This window comes from Rhinichthys klamathensis, unplaced genomic scaffold, assembly GCF_029890125.1.
Source record: "Rhinichthys klamathensis goyatoka isolate OS25496 unplaced genomic scaffold, OSU_Roscu_1.1 h1tg000209l_1, whole genome shotgun sequence".
Classification (NCBI taxonomy): domain Eukaryota; kingdom Metazoa; phylum Chordata; class Actinopteri; order Cypriniformes; family Leuciscidae; genus Rhinichthys; species Rhinichthys klamathensis.
In genome coordinates, this window is record NW_026606734.1 from 1497760 (window position 1) to 1512819 (window position 15060).

General features: G+C 37.3%; 2 gene segments (V, D, J or C); both read left to right on the forward strand.

The window, feature by feature from the left end:
* The first annotated feature begins 9149 nt into the window (after nucleotides 1-9149).
* Nucleotides 9150-9844, forward strand: LOC130096943 (Ig kappa chain V region 120-like). The segment is given in 2 exon segments: nucleotides 9150-9360; nucleotides 9483-9844. Coding segments are annotated over 2 exon segments (393 nt in total).
* Nucleotides 9845-10447: 603 nt separating this feature from the next.
* LOC130096948 (Ig kappa chain V region K29-213-like) lies at nucleotides 10448-11179 on the forward strand. The segment is given in 2 exon segments: nucleotides 10448-10547; nucleotides 10653-11179. Coding segments are annotated over 2 exon segments (384 nt in total).
* The last annotated feature ends 3881 nt before the right edge of the window (nucleotides 11180-15060 follow it).

Sequence of the window (15060 nt, forward strand, 5' to 3'; positions counted from 1 at the left end):
TCCTAACCCTACCCCAGACCTAAACCTACCCGCGTCATCTAACTGACGCTTAGGTAAAGCGTCAGTAAGATGACGCCCTAGGATCGCGTCATGTAACTGACGCTAAAGGGTGCCTAAAGCGTCGAATATTGAAGCATGGTCAAAATTGTCATTTTAGTGACGCCTTGGGGTGAGAATGCGTTGGGGTGCAGGACAAGGCGATTAAAACGCACAATGGACAAAGCGGAGCCCAGAGAAGGAACTTTCCATGGTTCGACTTGATGGACGGTGTGCCGGGTCACCGTCCCTCTGTTAGTGGCGAGACAAGTCGGGACACTATGGCAGCCACAGCCGGGGAGTTAATATCCATGCTATCTTCCTAACTTAAAGGTGCAATGTGTAACATTTTTGAGTATCTATTAACAGAAATGCAATATGACATCCATAACTATGTGTTCAGTGGTGTATAAAGAACTTACTTAATAAACCGTAATGTTTTTATTACCTTAGAATGAGGCATTTATATCTACATAGGCGCGGGAATCCCCTTCTATGAAGGTCGCCATATTGTGACGTCATGTTTCTACCGTAGCCGAACGCGAACAAACAGCGTTACAGACCGCGTTTCGTCACTACCTTGAAAGAGAAGCCACAGGAAGCTAGAAGAAGCTAGTCATAAACACCGTGAGTAGTGACTTTTCCCTTGTCAGTGGTGTAAATATGTAGTTGGATTGTTTCATGTAACTTAATTCTTCTCCCTCGCTGTGTTATGGCTTTGCTATGTGGGGATAAATGTGCTGGTTAAGTTCGTGAGACAGCTGATTAGTAGGCTACTCTTGTCATTGACCGTGAAACAGTTACAGGAATCACCAACCCGTCGATCTTGGAAGCATTTTAAGTCGATCGAGTTTCCAAAATCAGAGAAAAAAAGCCTATTGTGTGTGTAGTAAGTGTGTCTAGGGGATGCGGAGGCGCGCGCGCTGTTACAATCACGTCATTTTTGCCGCGCGCACCTTTGGGCTCATGCGGACGTGTCGAGTTTAAACAAGGCTTTACGCTTTAACCAGCTCAGCCACAGTAACAGCTCATATTAGCCAGCTAAACTTTTACTACCCTGTTAGAAAACATATATAGTTGCATAGTTTCATGTGGTTCTTCTCCCTCACTGTATTATGGGTTTGCTTTGTGGGGAGAATGTGCTGGTTACGTTCGTGAGACAATCAGCTGATTACTATTATTATATTATGTATTAAGACCCTAGATCCTCACCTGAAACTTTGTCCATGATGTGGTTTATAATGGACTCTGTGGTACAGAAACTTGGTTTACGCTGGCTATTCTCTGCTGTCTCAGACGACGATGTTTGTCCCGTTTTAGCCACCGTAGCTTCTTCGAAAGGGAGGGGTGAGCGGTGGGCTGAGCCCTTAGTGTAAACTCGCAACCGAACCGCTAGATGTCGCTAAAAGTCACACACTGCACCTTTAAGAATAAATACATTCATAATACCCGCTGAAATGGGTTGTATGACGTTTGATCCAGGAAGGCGTGTTAAGGGCGGGGTTTAGGACAGCGCTGCGGCGCTACTGGCCCGGCAGTGGAAACACAGCTATTGGGGAAAGAGGTGTGGAAAACAATAAAGCAAATGTCTTTGTTCATTTCAAATATCAATCCTACAGTATTGTGGATGATATAAATCTGCAGCAGGAATTAAATTCTCTCAAAGTCTGAATGAAACTGATCATTAAAACAGTGTTTAGAGCGAGAAGATCGACCCAAAATAACATGAAGTAAATCGTGAATGTGTTTCTGAAAATGATAAATAAAAGTTTGTTAGCAAAGATATTAAAAGACAAAACAGTGTTTCTTCTGTCTTCAGGGAAATGATGTGGAGTGTGTTTGCATATTGATCAGATCTTCAGTGTGTGAGAGTGTTTATAGTGTTCAACGTATCAAACCATACGTTGAGAGAAACAACTAGACAAAGTCCATCAGTGTCTCTGCCAGAGTCTCAGTGGTATTTTTTTATTCCCTCATATTCATAATCTCTTTAAGGAGAATAAAAATATAACACAGCCTAGGCCTACACTAAAAAACATTTCTTAACATTTCTTAACATTATAAAACGTGTCGAATAAAGTCTATTCCAGCGCAGTATATTTTATAACGCCCTAAAATGGTAGCCTAATGCTGGTAGATTGGCACCTGTTGAATTTCCGGTAACACTTTACAATAATAGTACATGAATAATCATGTACTAATACCTGAATTAATAGTTACTTCAACATTAACTCATGATTATTGAATATATGATCATGAACCAATGAAGAGCAATCCTTAACTACAACAGGAGTCATACTGATTCATGCATGAATAACAGCAGCCTTAAACATGTTAATACATGTTTGATAGTTTTACATGCATTAATTAACGTTTAGGGGTAAACTAAATCAATCACTCTCTGTAAGAATAAATAAGAAGTAATCTAAATTTGAATTAAACATATAATTAATACTGCCATAATTTAAACTGTAATAGGCTATCATAATCTGCTATCTGTGGCAAGCATTGTGACAAATAATTGGAATGGCACATGATTTTTTAGCCATTAATTACACAGATCCGTCTAATCAAATGTGGAAAACAGACTAATAACTCGCACTAGTAAATTTAAATTTGATCTAACCCGTTTTCTGATTTGTATAGTTTATTTAGGCCTATGTTTAAAGCTACTTTTCTTCCCGGAACTACAGTATGAAGGGATTGTTTCTGGTGGGACACTCATTAGTGGCGCGCTCGCGGCTCGGGGTTGTGTTCTTATGTTAATGCTGGCATTTTAATCTCATAAATGTTGACTTCTTTGGTAAACAGAATTAATAATTAAAGACAGGTTTGCATGTATGTTGTATTTGGGAGGTTTCAGGAGGTTAGGGTTAATTAACTATTTTTTTGTTGTTTAAATGTATATGCTTCAATTAGCATTAGCTTATAGCCTATTTTACATGTAATCGTGTCTTATGTGTGTCTTTACAGGTATGTTTGGACTTTCTTTTAAGTCCATATATGTTTAATTGTATAAATAAAAATGAAAGAACAACACAATTTTTATCTTTGTTTTTTTGTTGTTGTTTTTTACCATAGTTTTAAAGGAATAAGGATGGCACTCTTATTGTATATATTTATTCATATTTTACTTCATGATTTGTAAGTACATCATTATATCATGACTTTACTTGAGGAGGCACATCATCATTAATTCATTATTAACTAACCATACACTAACATCAACTAATGGCTTATTGATGCATCATTATGTCATGACTTTACTTGAGGGGGCACTTCATCACTAACTCATCATTAATTACTTATAAAGTAACATGAATTCATGACTTGACATTGTCATTTCTTGTCTTGGCCCTTCAAGAGTACATATTTAAAAAGTTATCAATTAAACATGTTCTATACATATTCAGCTCTTCTAAATCAGATAAAATTTGGTGCTTTTCGGTGGTTTGTAAAGAAGTGGAAGAGCAGAGGTGCTGTGCCCGAATTTGGATGGAGAAGGAACTGAACGGTAGGAGGAAGTGGACAAATTTTGAGGGGGCAAGAAAACGAGACTAACATTCGACTGTATTTTGATATAAAGACAGTAAACCAATCCTCAAAATAACCACATAAATAACCATCATCATGTGCTAACACTGATTTTAATTTTGAAAATTGCATCTGTTTAATGGATATACAGGTCCTTCTCAAAAAATTAGCATATTGTGATAAAGTTCATTATTTTCCATAACGTAATGATAAAAATTAAACTTTCATATATTTTAGATTCATTGCACACCAACTGAAATATTTCATGTCTTTTATTGTTTTAATACTGATGATTTTGGCATACAGCTCATGAAAACCCCAAATTCCAATCTCTAAAAATTAGCATATCATGAAAAAGGTCTCTAAACGAGCTATTAACCTAATCATCTGAATCAACTAATTAACTCTAAACACCTGCAAAAGATTCCTGAGGCTTTTAAAAACTCCCAGCCTGTTTCATTACTCAAAACCGCAATCATGGGTAAGACTGCCGACCTGACTGCTGTCCAGAAGGCCATCATTGACACCCTCAAGCAAGAGGGTAAGACACAGAAAGAAATTTCTGAACAAATAGGCTGTTCCCAGAGTGCTGTATCAAGGCACCTCAGTGGGAAGTCTGTGGGAAGGAAAAAGTGTGGCAAAAAACGCTGCACAACGAGAAGAGGTGACCGGACCCTGAGGAAGATTGTGGAGAAGGACCGATTCCAGAGCTTGGGGGACCTGCGGAAGCAGTGGACTGAGTCTGGAGTAGAAACATCCAGAGCCACCGGGCACAGGCGTGTGCAGGAAATGGGCTACAGGTGCCGCATTCCCCAGGTCAAGCCACTTTTGAACCAGAAACAGCGGCAGAAGCGCCTGACCTGGGCTACAGAGAAGCAGCACTGGACTGTTGCTCAGTTTTGCATGTCATTCGGAAATCAAGGTGCCAGAGTCTGGAGGAAGACTGGGGAGAAGGAAATGCCAAAATGCCTGAAGTCCAGTGTCAAGTACCCACAGTCAGTGATGGTCTGGGGTGCCGTGTCAGCTGCTGGTGTTGGTGCACTGTGTTTTATCAAGGGCAGGGTCAATGCAGCTAGCTATCAGGAGATTTTGGAGCACTTCATGCTTCCACCTGCTGAAAAGCTTTATGGAGATGAAGATTTCATTTTTCAGCACGACCTGGCACCTGCTCACAGTGCCAAAACCACTGGTAAATGGTTTACTGACCATGGTATTACCAGTGGCGGTCTTAACATAGAGGCATAGGTAGGCGGCTGCTTGGGGCCCCCTACCAGCGGTCGTAGTAGGGGGGCCCCCCAACCAACCTAAAAAAATATATATATAAAAGAAAAGAAAAAGCCCCTTATCATCATGAACGATTTAAAAGCATAGTAAATGTTATTAATATTCTTAAGAAATACGTTGAAATGTTGAAGTAGTAGTTAAAATGTCCAGTTCATGGTTATCTGTCCCTACACATAACACCCCCTACTTTCGCAATAAAATGGATTAGTCCGTAATTGTGCACGGCACGAAACCGCGAAAGATAAACATGACAGGAGGACTGGGAAGTACACAACGAAGCAAGACGTGTCTAAACGCGAAAATGAAACGAAGTTACCCAAGCGGCTCAAATAAAAGAAAAAAAGACAAAAGACGCCGATATGTAGGCCTATTTGGCAACGCTGCCAAAAATGACAAACCTTTTTATGCCTACTGTTGGGGACACATGCCGCTACAGCAGCAGCTGTGAAGTGACGCTAGTTGAGGATAACGTGTATACTGTTAGACTGAAAGGGTTAGACTGACATTTATTATGGGTTTATCTGATGATTGTTTTAAGTTCACGTAAATTAAAAGTTGTTATATATTTTTTGAAGCCTAACAAAATGTAAATTTTTTGGCTTTCAATTACACTGTAATGTTGGATGGCTGGCTATAATTAATGTTTAAAATTAGGGGAAAAAATATTTTCTATCCAGACATCAATAGCTGTATTAGTATCAGTGATACTGACCTGTCATGATTCTGCCCTCGTGTCCTTGATTTTCTCTAGTCTTGAGGCAGGATCATGACAGAATCATGTTTTGTGTGCAAGCACATGGTCTTGTGTTTTGAGCCATGTGCTTGTGTTGTCTCGTTACGTTACCCCGCCCCCTTGTTATCCTCGTCTCGTCATCATTGTCTAGTCAGTTTCACCTGTCCTTGTCTAGTCAGCTTCACCTGTCTTTGTCATTAGTGTCTCCCTTTTTAATCTCCTTGTGTTTGCTGTCCTGTGCCGGTTCATTGCCTTACGTGCCATGTCTATACCCATTGAGTACCTTGTTTTGTCTAAAAGTTGCGATCTTGTAAAAGCCTGTCTTGTTCCTGTTTAGTTTTATGTCAAAGTCTTAGTCTAGTGTGGTCAGTCGTTTACTTTATCTTGTACTGTTTTGCCCCCTCGTGGGTTTTGTTTTCTCTGTTTTCTGTTATAATAAACGTTGTGTGTTTGCATACCGTCTGCGCTTGGGTTCTTCTGCTATCATCATAACACTGACCTTCATTCATAAAAAGATGCCATTAAACAAGTATTTAAAATATACTGTCTTTATGTTGTCTCTATATTCATTTGTAGATTAACTGTGAAATTATTACATTATACAATATATAAACTAATACAAACCTATAAAAATGTTTGTTTGTAGAATGTTTGAAATGTCAATCTCATTTGCAATGCCAATTGCAACCTCACTCACTCATACAAAGTCAATTATTCATCTTGGCAATATTTGCTAAGTATATGGCTGTTTGTGGGGGTTTACCCTAACTACTTGTCTTGCTGGTTATATTGATATTGATTTGATCTTAAAAAAAGAATAAACAGTGCTGGGTTTCCTGGCATTTTGGCAAAGACAGGTGTTATCTGAAACCTTATTCTCTGTTGGGGAAGGTTTTTTTTTTTCTCCTCTCCAACCTTTACTTCCCCGTAGATTAGCTTTTCCTACCATTCAGTCGGTAAAAAAAAAATTCCGTTCTCATAAAGATGGGATGGGGGGGCCCCCATACGTACCTTCGCTTTGGGCCCCCAATTTGCTAAATCCGCCACTGGGTATTACTGTGCTCAATTGGCCTGTCAACTCTCCTGACCTGAACCCCATAGAGAATCTGTGGGATATTGTGAAGAGAAAGTTGAGAGACGCAAGACCCAACACTCTGGATGAGCTTAAGGCCGCTATCGAAGCATCCTGGGCCTCCATAACACCTCAGCAGTGCCACAGGCTGATTGCCTCCATGCCACGCCGCATTGAAGCAGTCATTTCTGCAAAAGGATTCCCGACCAAGTATTGACTATTGAGTGCATAACTGAACATAATTATTTGAAGATTGACTTTTTTTTTGTATTAAAAACACTTCTTTCATTGGTCGGATGAAATATGCTAATTTTTTGAGACAGGAATTTTGGGTTTTCATGAGCTGTATGCCAGAATCATCAGTATTAAAACAATAAAACACCTGAAATATTTCAGTTGGTGTGCAATGAATCTAAAATATATGAAAGTTTAATTTTTATCATTACATTATGGAAAATAATGAACTTTATCACAATATGCAAATTTTTTGTGAAGGACCTGTATTAGTGTAGGTATTTCACTCTTGATGGCAGCAGTGGAATAACTTAAAACGGAATGAGATTAAATTGTTTTTAATGATGAATGCACCATTGTGTGTTCAATGAGTAAGGTTAAATGTAAATTGAATGTAAATGTCATTCAATGATGTTTGTGACAGTTGCTGGTGGCAAATTTATGAACAATTTTACATTGTGCACTTTTAATACATCTTTTTTCTAATCTAGAGCATGTTGATTTAGTTTACCCCAAAGTGTTAATTAATAAATTAACAAGCATGTACTAACGTGTAGTTAAGATGGTATATTCATGCAGGAATTCATATGACTCATGTCGTAGGTAAGGTTAGTTCTTCATTAGTACATGTCTTATCTCATCATTAGTTCATAGTAAAGTAATTATTAATTCAGGTATTAGTACATGATTATTCATGTACTGTTATTGTAAAGTGTTACCAAATTTCCTTTTGTTGAAACAAAACACACACACACACACACACACAGTGTGAAACACTCGCTATGCACCATTATGAATGCCTGTGTGTGCGGCAATGTGAAACAATGGCAAGCACACACGCAACTTCCACGGAAGACTGTATTCTCGTACTCTCGAAATATTTCGACTTTAATCTCGAAATGTTTCGACTTTAATCTCGAAATGTTTCGACTTTAATCTCGAAATGTTTCGACTTTAATCTCGAAATGTTTCGACTTTAATCTCGAAATGCTAGGTTTTTTGGGGGTTTTTTACATTGCGGTTTCGACTTTAATCTCGAAATGCTAGTTTTTTGTTTTGTTTTTACAGATTTTTTTTTTTTTTACGTTGCGGTTCAGGGCTTCCGTAATACGCTGATGTGATTTGCTGCTCAAGAAACATTTCTGATATTATTAATGTTTTTTTTTTTAAAAGTCAGGATTCTTTGATAAATAGAATGTTCAAAAGAGATCCGAAATAAAAATGTATCCGAAATAAAAAAGCTTTCTTAACATGATAAATGTATTTACTGTCACTTATGATTAATTTAATGGGTCCTTGCTAAATAAAAGTAGGCTATTACTTTCTTTAATTTCAAATGTAGTGTATAATGTTACAAAAGCTTTCTATTTCAGATAAATGCTTTTATTTTGAACTAGCTATGATTTGTGTGTAATGTGACTTTTTTTTGTATGACCTTAAAATTAGTTTTATAATTAAATTGTACATAAATAGGTTAAGCAAAACAGATATGTTTATGTCTGAGAACCTTTTAAACACATATGACCCTGAAATGACATAAACTGTGTGATCCAGTACAAATATTTTGAGTGTCCCTTATTTTCCTGTAAAGAACCACGATTGTCCCGTATTCTTCTTTTCTGAAATTGGCAATAATGGCAACATAGCTAGTGACTGAACTGTTGTGTGACAGGAATTGAGAACACACACGATCACTCACACACACACACACACACACACACGGCAGTTGTTTTTGTGCTAAATTTAAAGTCCTTAAAGAAATATAATCCACAGTTTTTTGTTACTTTAAATTGATTACTTTATTCAAAACTGATTATTCTTTGTTCTTCAATAACATTCTTGCACACATTTAGATTGTGTGGATCTTATTTCAGTAAATTATCTCTCATTGTTACATCTATCCTGGCCTGTGTGACAACAATAGTGTGTTAGTTTGCAACTTTGTGTTTGACCATAACTCACATAATCTGAGTTTGTGTTGTACATGTCCAAGTGAGTAATATTTCTATCAGACAAATGTGGCACGTATCAAACTTTGAGAGATAAAGCACAAACAGCCACTGAGTTACCGATGCTCAAACAACAGGTGTTCCTCTCATCCCCGTCTCACACTGCTGAACACTGCTGTTCTCAACTATTACTATCAAAAACATAGTGTCTAAGTCTTAATGAAATCACTCATTAGTGTTTTTTTTAGTTCAGCCCAAAATAATGCAACAAGTAAATAAACATCTATACAAAGCTGTTGCACAAACATAAAGACAGTGTTTCTTCTGTCTTCAGGGAAATGATGTGGAGTGTGTTTGCATATTGATCAGATCTTCAGTGTGTGAGAGTGTTTATAGTGCTGTGAGTTTAACACTTCATCACTGACAGCTTTTCTTCATTCAGACTGAAAGTAAACCACCGATAAGAAGAATGATGATCATCAGCGTCTGCATCTGGACTCTCATTCTTTCTGTTCAAGGTTCATTTACTCTATTAATAACTCAAAATGTGATTTATGTTCATGCTTTTGATGTTCAATATAGATTTTATACTGGATACTTTGACTCTAATACTTATGATCTAATGAAATGTCATTCACAGAAATTACAGGACAGGTTTCTGTGACTCAGACTCCCTCAGAAGAAGCTCTTCAAGGAGGAACAGTCACTATAAACTGTCAAACTGACAGAGGAATTGGAGATCGTTCAGCGGGTTGTGCCTCCTGTCTCTCCTGGTATCTGCAGAAACCTGGAGAAGCTCCTAAACTCCTCATTTATTACATTAGATCACGACAGTCAGGAATCCCATCTAGATTCACTGGCAATGGAGCAGATTATGGAACAGATTTCACTCTGAGCATCAGTGGAGTCCAGACTGAAGATGCTGGACATTATTACTGTATGAGTTTACACTACATCAACAGTAACTGGGTGTTCACACAGTGATAAAGAGTCGTACAAAAACCTCCGAGTCACAGTGACTGAACTGAAACTGCAGCTGCTCAAACACTTTCTCACACACTACTGACACACACACACACACGCACAAATAAACTGCACCTGTGTAACACAGTATCAGCTCTATTAGACTGTGATCTGTCCTGTGACAGACAGAGATAAAAACAGTCTGTATATTGATATCAAATCAAACAAACAAAACTGCCACCATATGTTTTTGAGCTTTTACAAGTAGCTTTATCTTTCCCTCGAAGTTTATCAAGATAATAATAAAGATATTAATCATAATAACTGTTCTATCAAAACTACTGACTCTATCATTCATCTCAGTGCATTGTTAATGATTAAAGCAATTTTAATGCATTCTGATGACCTATGACCTCTAGAATGACCTTTGCCCTCTAAGGAAGTTCAATGACATATTACTGTAGCAACTCTGTCATTTGAATCATCAGAAAGCCTGTAGCTTCAGACACAGGAATAAATGTTTATGACTCGTAACATGGAAAAATATCCTAAACACTGTTATGATTTATGAGCATCATGTGTTGGAATCCTTACACAGATTTACATATAGATTATTTGCATCGCAGCTCACGCTTCAGGAGGATTTATAACTCTGAGTCTGAACACTGAGAATCTGAACCAACAGCAACCATGAGCTTCATCTTCATCATCTTCATCTGGATGTTCTCCAGCTGTTTCACAGGTCAGGAAATATGAAGTTAAACTGCTCTAATCTAATTGATCATTTGTTTTAGAAATATTATCCAAATATGTAATTCTGAATGTTTATTTATTCTTCTTGATGTAGAATCAGTTGGTGAAGTGACAGTCACTCAGACGCCTGCAGTGAAACCTGTTCCTCTCAGAGACACAGTTACTATATCCTGTAAAACCAGTCCTGAAGTCTACCAGGGTTGGGGTTATCAGCCTCTATCCTGGTACTTACAGAAACCCGGAGAAGCTCCTAAACTCCTGATTTATTACGCAAACCGCCTCCAGTCAGGAACTCCATCTAGATTCAGTGGCAGTGGATCTAACAGTGATTTCACTCTGAGCATCAGTGGAGTCCAGACTGAAGATGCTGGACATTATTACTGTATGAGTGTACACTGTCCTAGTAGCTGTGTGTTCACACAGTGATAAAGAGTCGTACAAAAACCTCCGTCAGTCAGAGTCACAGTGACTGAACTGAAACTGCAGCTGCTCAAAGGAGGATCTGAAATAACATCGTCACACTTGCATTTGAAATAAAACCATATAAATTAATCTGACACTCTTAATAATTATAGAGTTCAGAAAGAGATTTTGTGCTCTTATAGATCAGTGACACATTTGAGATCTGAGTGATTGTTCAGTTCAGCTTATCATTTTAAAATAGATCTTAATTTTCATAATACTCAGTATCCTAACTTGTCATTTATTTTTTATGCACTGTATTCATACTATAAACTGCAGACAGTAAGAGTTTTATATTAGCTTGCTGTATTAATTGTAGCCCTTGATCAACAGTTCAGTTTAAGGCAAGACAAGTTTATTTATATTGCACATTTCATACACTACACCGTAAAAACTAATTTGTTCAGTATACTTAATTCAGTTGTGTGTTGCCTTAATTTAATTAAGTAAGCATAACTTAATTACATCAAGTTCTTCTTAATCTATTTAAGTTTTGTCAACTTAATTCTATCTGTGATCCGAGGAAGTGTACTCCCAGAGTGCATTGCGGCATGAATAAATTAATTGCTTTGTTTTACCATTTTTGGCTTTATTTTACCATTAAAATTGTATTTGCTATCGTTATTGGTGTTATACTGACAAGAGACAGCAAATAAAATTGTAATGGTCTAATTAATTAAATTAATTAAAGCCCTTGATCAACAGTTCAGTTTAAGGCAAGGCAAGTTTATTTATATTACACATTTCATACACTATGGCAATTCAAAGTGCTTTACATAGATTGATTGATACATAGATAAACTTCTCATCTGGCAAAACACCGGTGTATCATATTTCCACAACTCCCAGTTTTGCTCTGATTTCCTCATGCTGGTTACACTGTGTGTGTGTGTGTGTGTGTGTGTGTGTGTGTGTGTGTGTGTGTGTGTGTGTGTGTGTGTGTGTGTGTGTGTGTGTGTGTGTGTGTGTTGTTTGTACTGCCTTGTTTATACTTTCTCCTGGTATGGCGTGTGGAAAGTGCCTTGGATTTCCTACCGAAGGAGACAGTCGTGTATTTTTACGTGAGAGAAGGAGTACGTCGCTCCACAGACGCGCGACACTAACGTCGCCACAACAATAAATTAATATCTTATTCTTGTGTTTTTTTTTTCTATCTTTCTTATCAATCATTGTTAACTTTTTTTTCTTTTACTTTCCTTGTGTTCTTGATACATGTTGTGTAGAAAGTCTGCAACCTTTCAGTGTGACTTGATTGACTGACCAAATCTGAATGATTATTCCTGCGGCCGATCTCTGTGTTTGGATATAAGAAGCCTCTCTCTGACACACACATGTCCTGTGAGGAACTGTTGAGTTTTGACAATAAGTTCCTTTTGCTTGTTTGATATGTTTGATATTTTGAATAGGCCTAGATTAAATTCTAGTTTGTTTAGTTTCTTTGATACTATGTATTTTATTTAATTAAGATGATTTTAGATGTATGATTTAAAACATGCTAATGTGTTTGTATTACATTAATTGTTCCTATTTTATTTATGGTTTTATTAGAAACCAACAATAACATCACTTGTCATCAATGAGAAATGTCTACTCCTACATGTTAAATAAACTGGGAGAAAAAGACAGATGACTGAATGAGTTTTAATGGGCATTATTCCAGCAACAGCCAAATCAGCCTAAGATTTCTTCATAATTTCTACATATTGTGTATTGTATACAAAGTTGTATGTCATTAATGTAATCTCTATAACGTTTACAAGCATAATAATAAAAATAATAAAAAAAAGACTCACGTTAAAAATTCCTCACTATCTCCTGATTAAAGACTATGTGCAAATTATACTCCATCAGTTGCTATTTTATTTCTTTTTCACAATTATTAACAGCAACTTTAAAGATGAACACATAAATTCACTAATTATAATCTATCAACATAATATTCTGGAATGTGACATTCTGAGTTTCACTTTTGATATCTTCGGTAAATATTCATGGGATTTTACACTTGATCATACAATGGGCGAATACTAGCTCACAATATCAAACTTTATGCGATATAGTTTTCAGGTGAAGGCGACAAGAAAGTATTTTAATAGCCTATTATTTTCAAGATATCTACAATGACAAAATAAATGACTGGAAAATAGGCTTTTAATCACAAAATACATATTTTTTGGTCATAAAGATAGATCTAAGTGAACAATAGCCTTTAGCCCAATTGCCCAATTGGTTCAATTAATGTATCAAAGTAAGTAATCATATTGTTTAAGTGAACAACACTTTTAAAATACATTAAGAAATGTATAATGAATAAACTTCTGTATATCATGGATAATCAGAAATGCCTGCAGAGAGCGCCGTCTCCTGCCGATTGTTGTTACACTTTACATCAAGAGCAAACCATTGTTTATCTAATGTTTAATTGCTCTTAATCTGTAATGTTTGGCCACATCTTTATGATAGAAATGCTACAGCCACTCATTTCTTGAACAAGAATGTGAGCATCAGAACATGCAAACTCAGAGCAAGGCTTTACCGTTTTATTTTAAACCCTCAACCATCAATCTGCATATTTAGAAATATTTTTATGCAGTCTCCTGTGTTGTTGGCGTATGCTATTAAATTGTTACAAATCAGTTCAACAGCACAAGTTTCGTCCACATTCCCAAATGTACGTTATTGTGGCAAAAAGAATAAAATTACCGTAGCATAGAATAAAATAATTCAAGGACCATAAACGGTTTTGCCACAAACTTAACTCTGTTGAACAGAACAGTATAAGAGGGATAAAGGGATAGGGATCTTTATGTCCCAAACATGCATTTCATTTTCTTTCTACTTTGGAATATAAAAATTACATGGAGACTTATGGAAGACTTTTCCATGTCCCTCAAAAATATGATTTTTGGGATTTCTTGAGATAAATACAATGGCTCATTTCAGAGTAAAAACTCTTGAAACCAATACCATTTACAGTACAACTCACATATTTATCTGTTTTCTTGTGTCTTTTCCAATGTTGTTGTTGTTGTTTTTTCTTGGTCGCTCAGCATTTTACTGTATTAATTGTCATTACTTGAAGCCACTGTTTGTGTCTGCTTGCTCACTTTTAGGAAAACAGTGTGAATGAATGGTGATGATAGACTGACATTGATTTATTGTATGTTGTGGGAAGTCATCTATAAACTCTTAAATTCATCATTACTAATAGAAGTTGTGGGTTGTCAGAATAGTAGGTTCATTAAATATATTACAAATAAAATTCAGAGTTACATGTTCATATTGTGCTATAATGTGTAGCACTTGCTCCAACACAATACTTAATCTACTGGAGATGTAGGTTTTCACGGAGTGTGGGAAGAAATATAAAATTAGAACGGAGACCAGATGTTGAGATACAAAAAGCCGTCACTTTACTACAAGACAAACAACAATACACAGAACAGTTATTCAGGTGAAGGAAAATCTTTCAAATGACAAAAGGTAAGTAAAGTCTTCTTCCCTAGGGATTCCCCAAATACAAGACTACAAAGCCGCCATACTCCTCCTGCTCCAACGCACCTCGGAGGAAACCGGTTTGTTTCGCAAAAAGTTATCAGTGATTGATAAGCGTTAAGCGACGACAATGAGCTCCCAGCACAGGAGCCTGAGACAAGAACCAAGGCTTCTTCCACATCACTAGGGCATGTAAGCATCGCCGCGTGACCCTGATCATGGAGTTGCCCCTCGGGGAAACCCTTCGGTCCTGAGCCAGCACTGCAGGGTCTCATGTACAACAGGCCAAAGGGAATCACGCTGGACGCTGCTGCCATCAGACCCCACAGTCTCTGAAACTGTTTCCCAGTGAGTGACTGGCCTAGCTTTATTCTTTTCACAGCCGACAGGATGAACTCTATGTGTGCCGGTGAGAGGTATCCCTGCATCGACACTGAGTCCCAAACCACGCCTAGAAAAGTGGTCCTCTGTATTGGAGAAAACACACTCTTTCGGGCGTTTAGCCGTAACCCCAACTCTTTCCTGTGGGCGAGAACGACATCTCG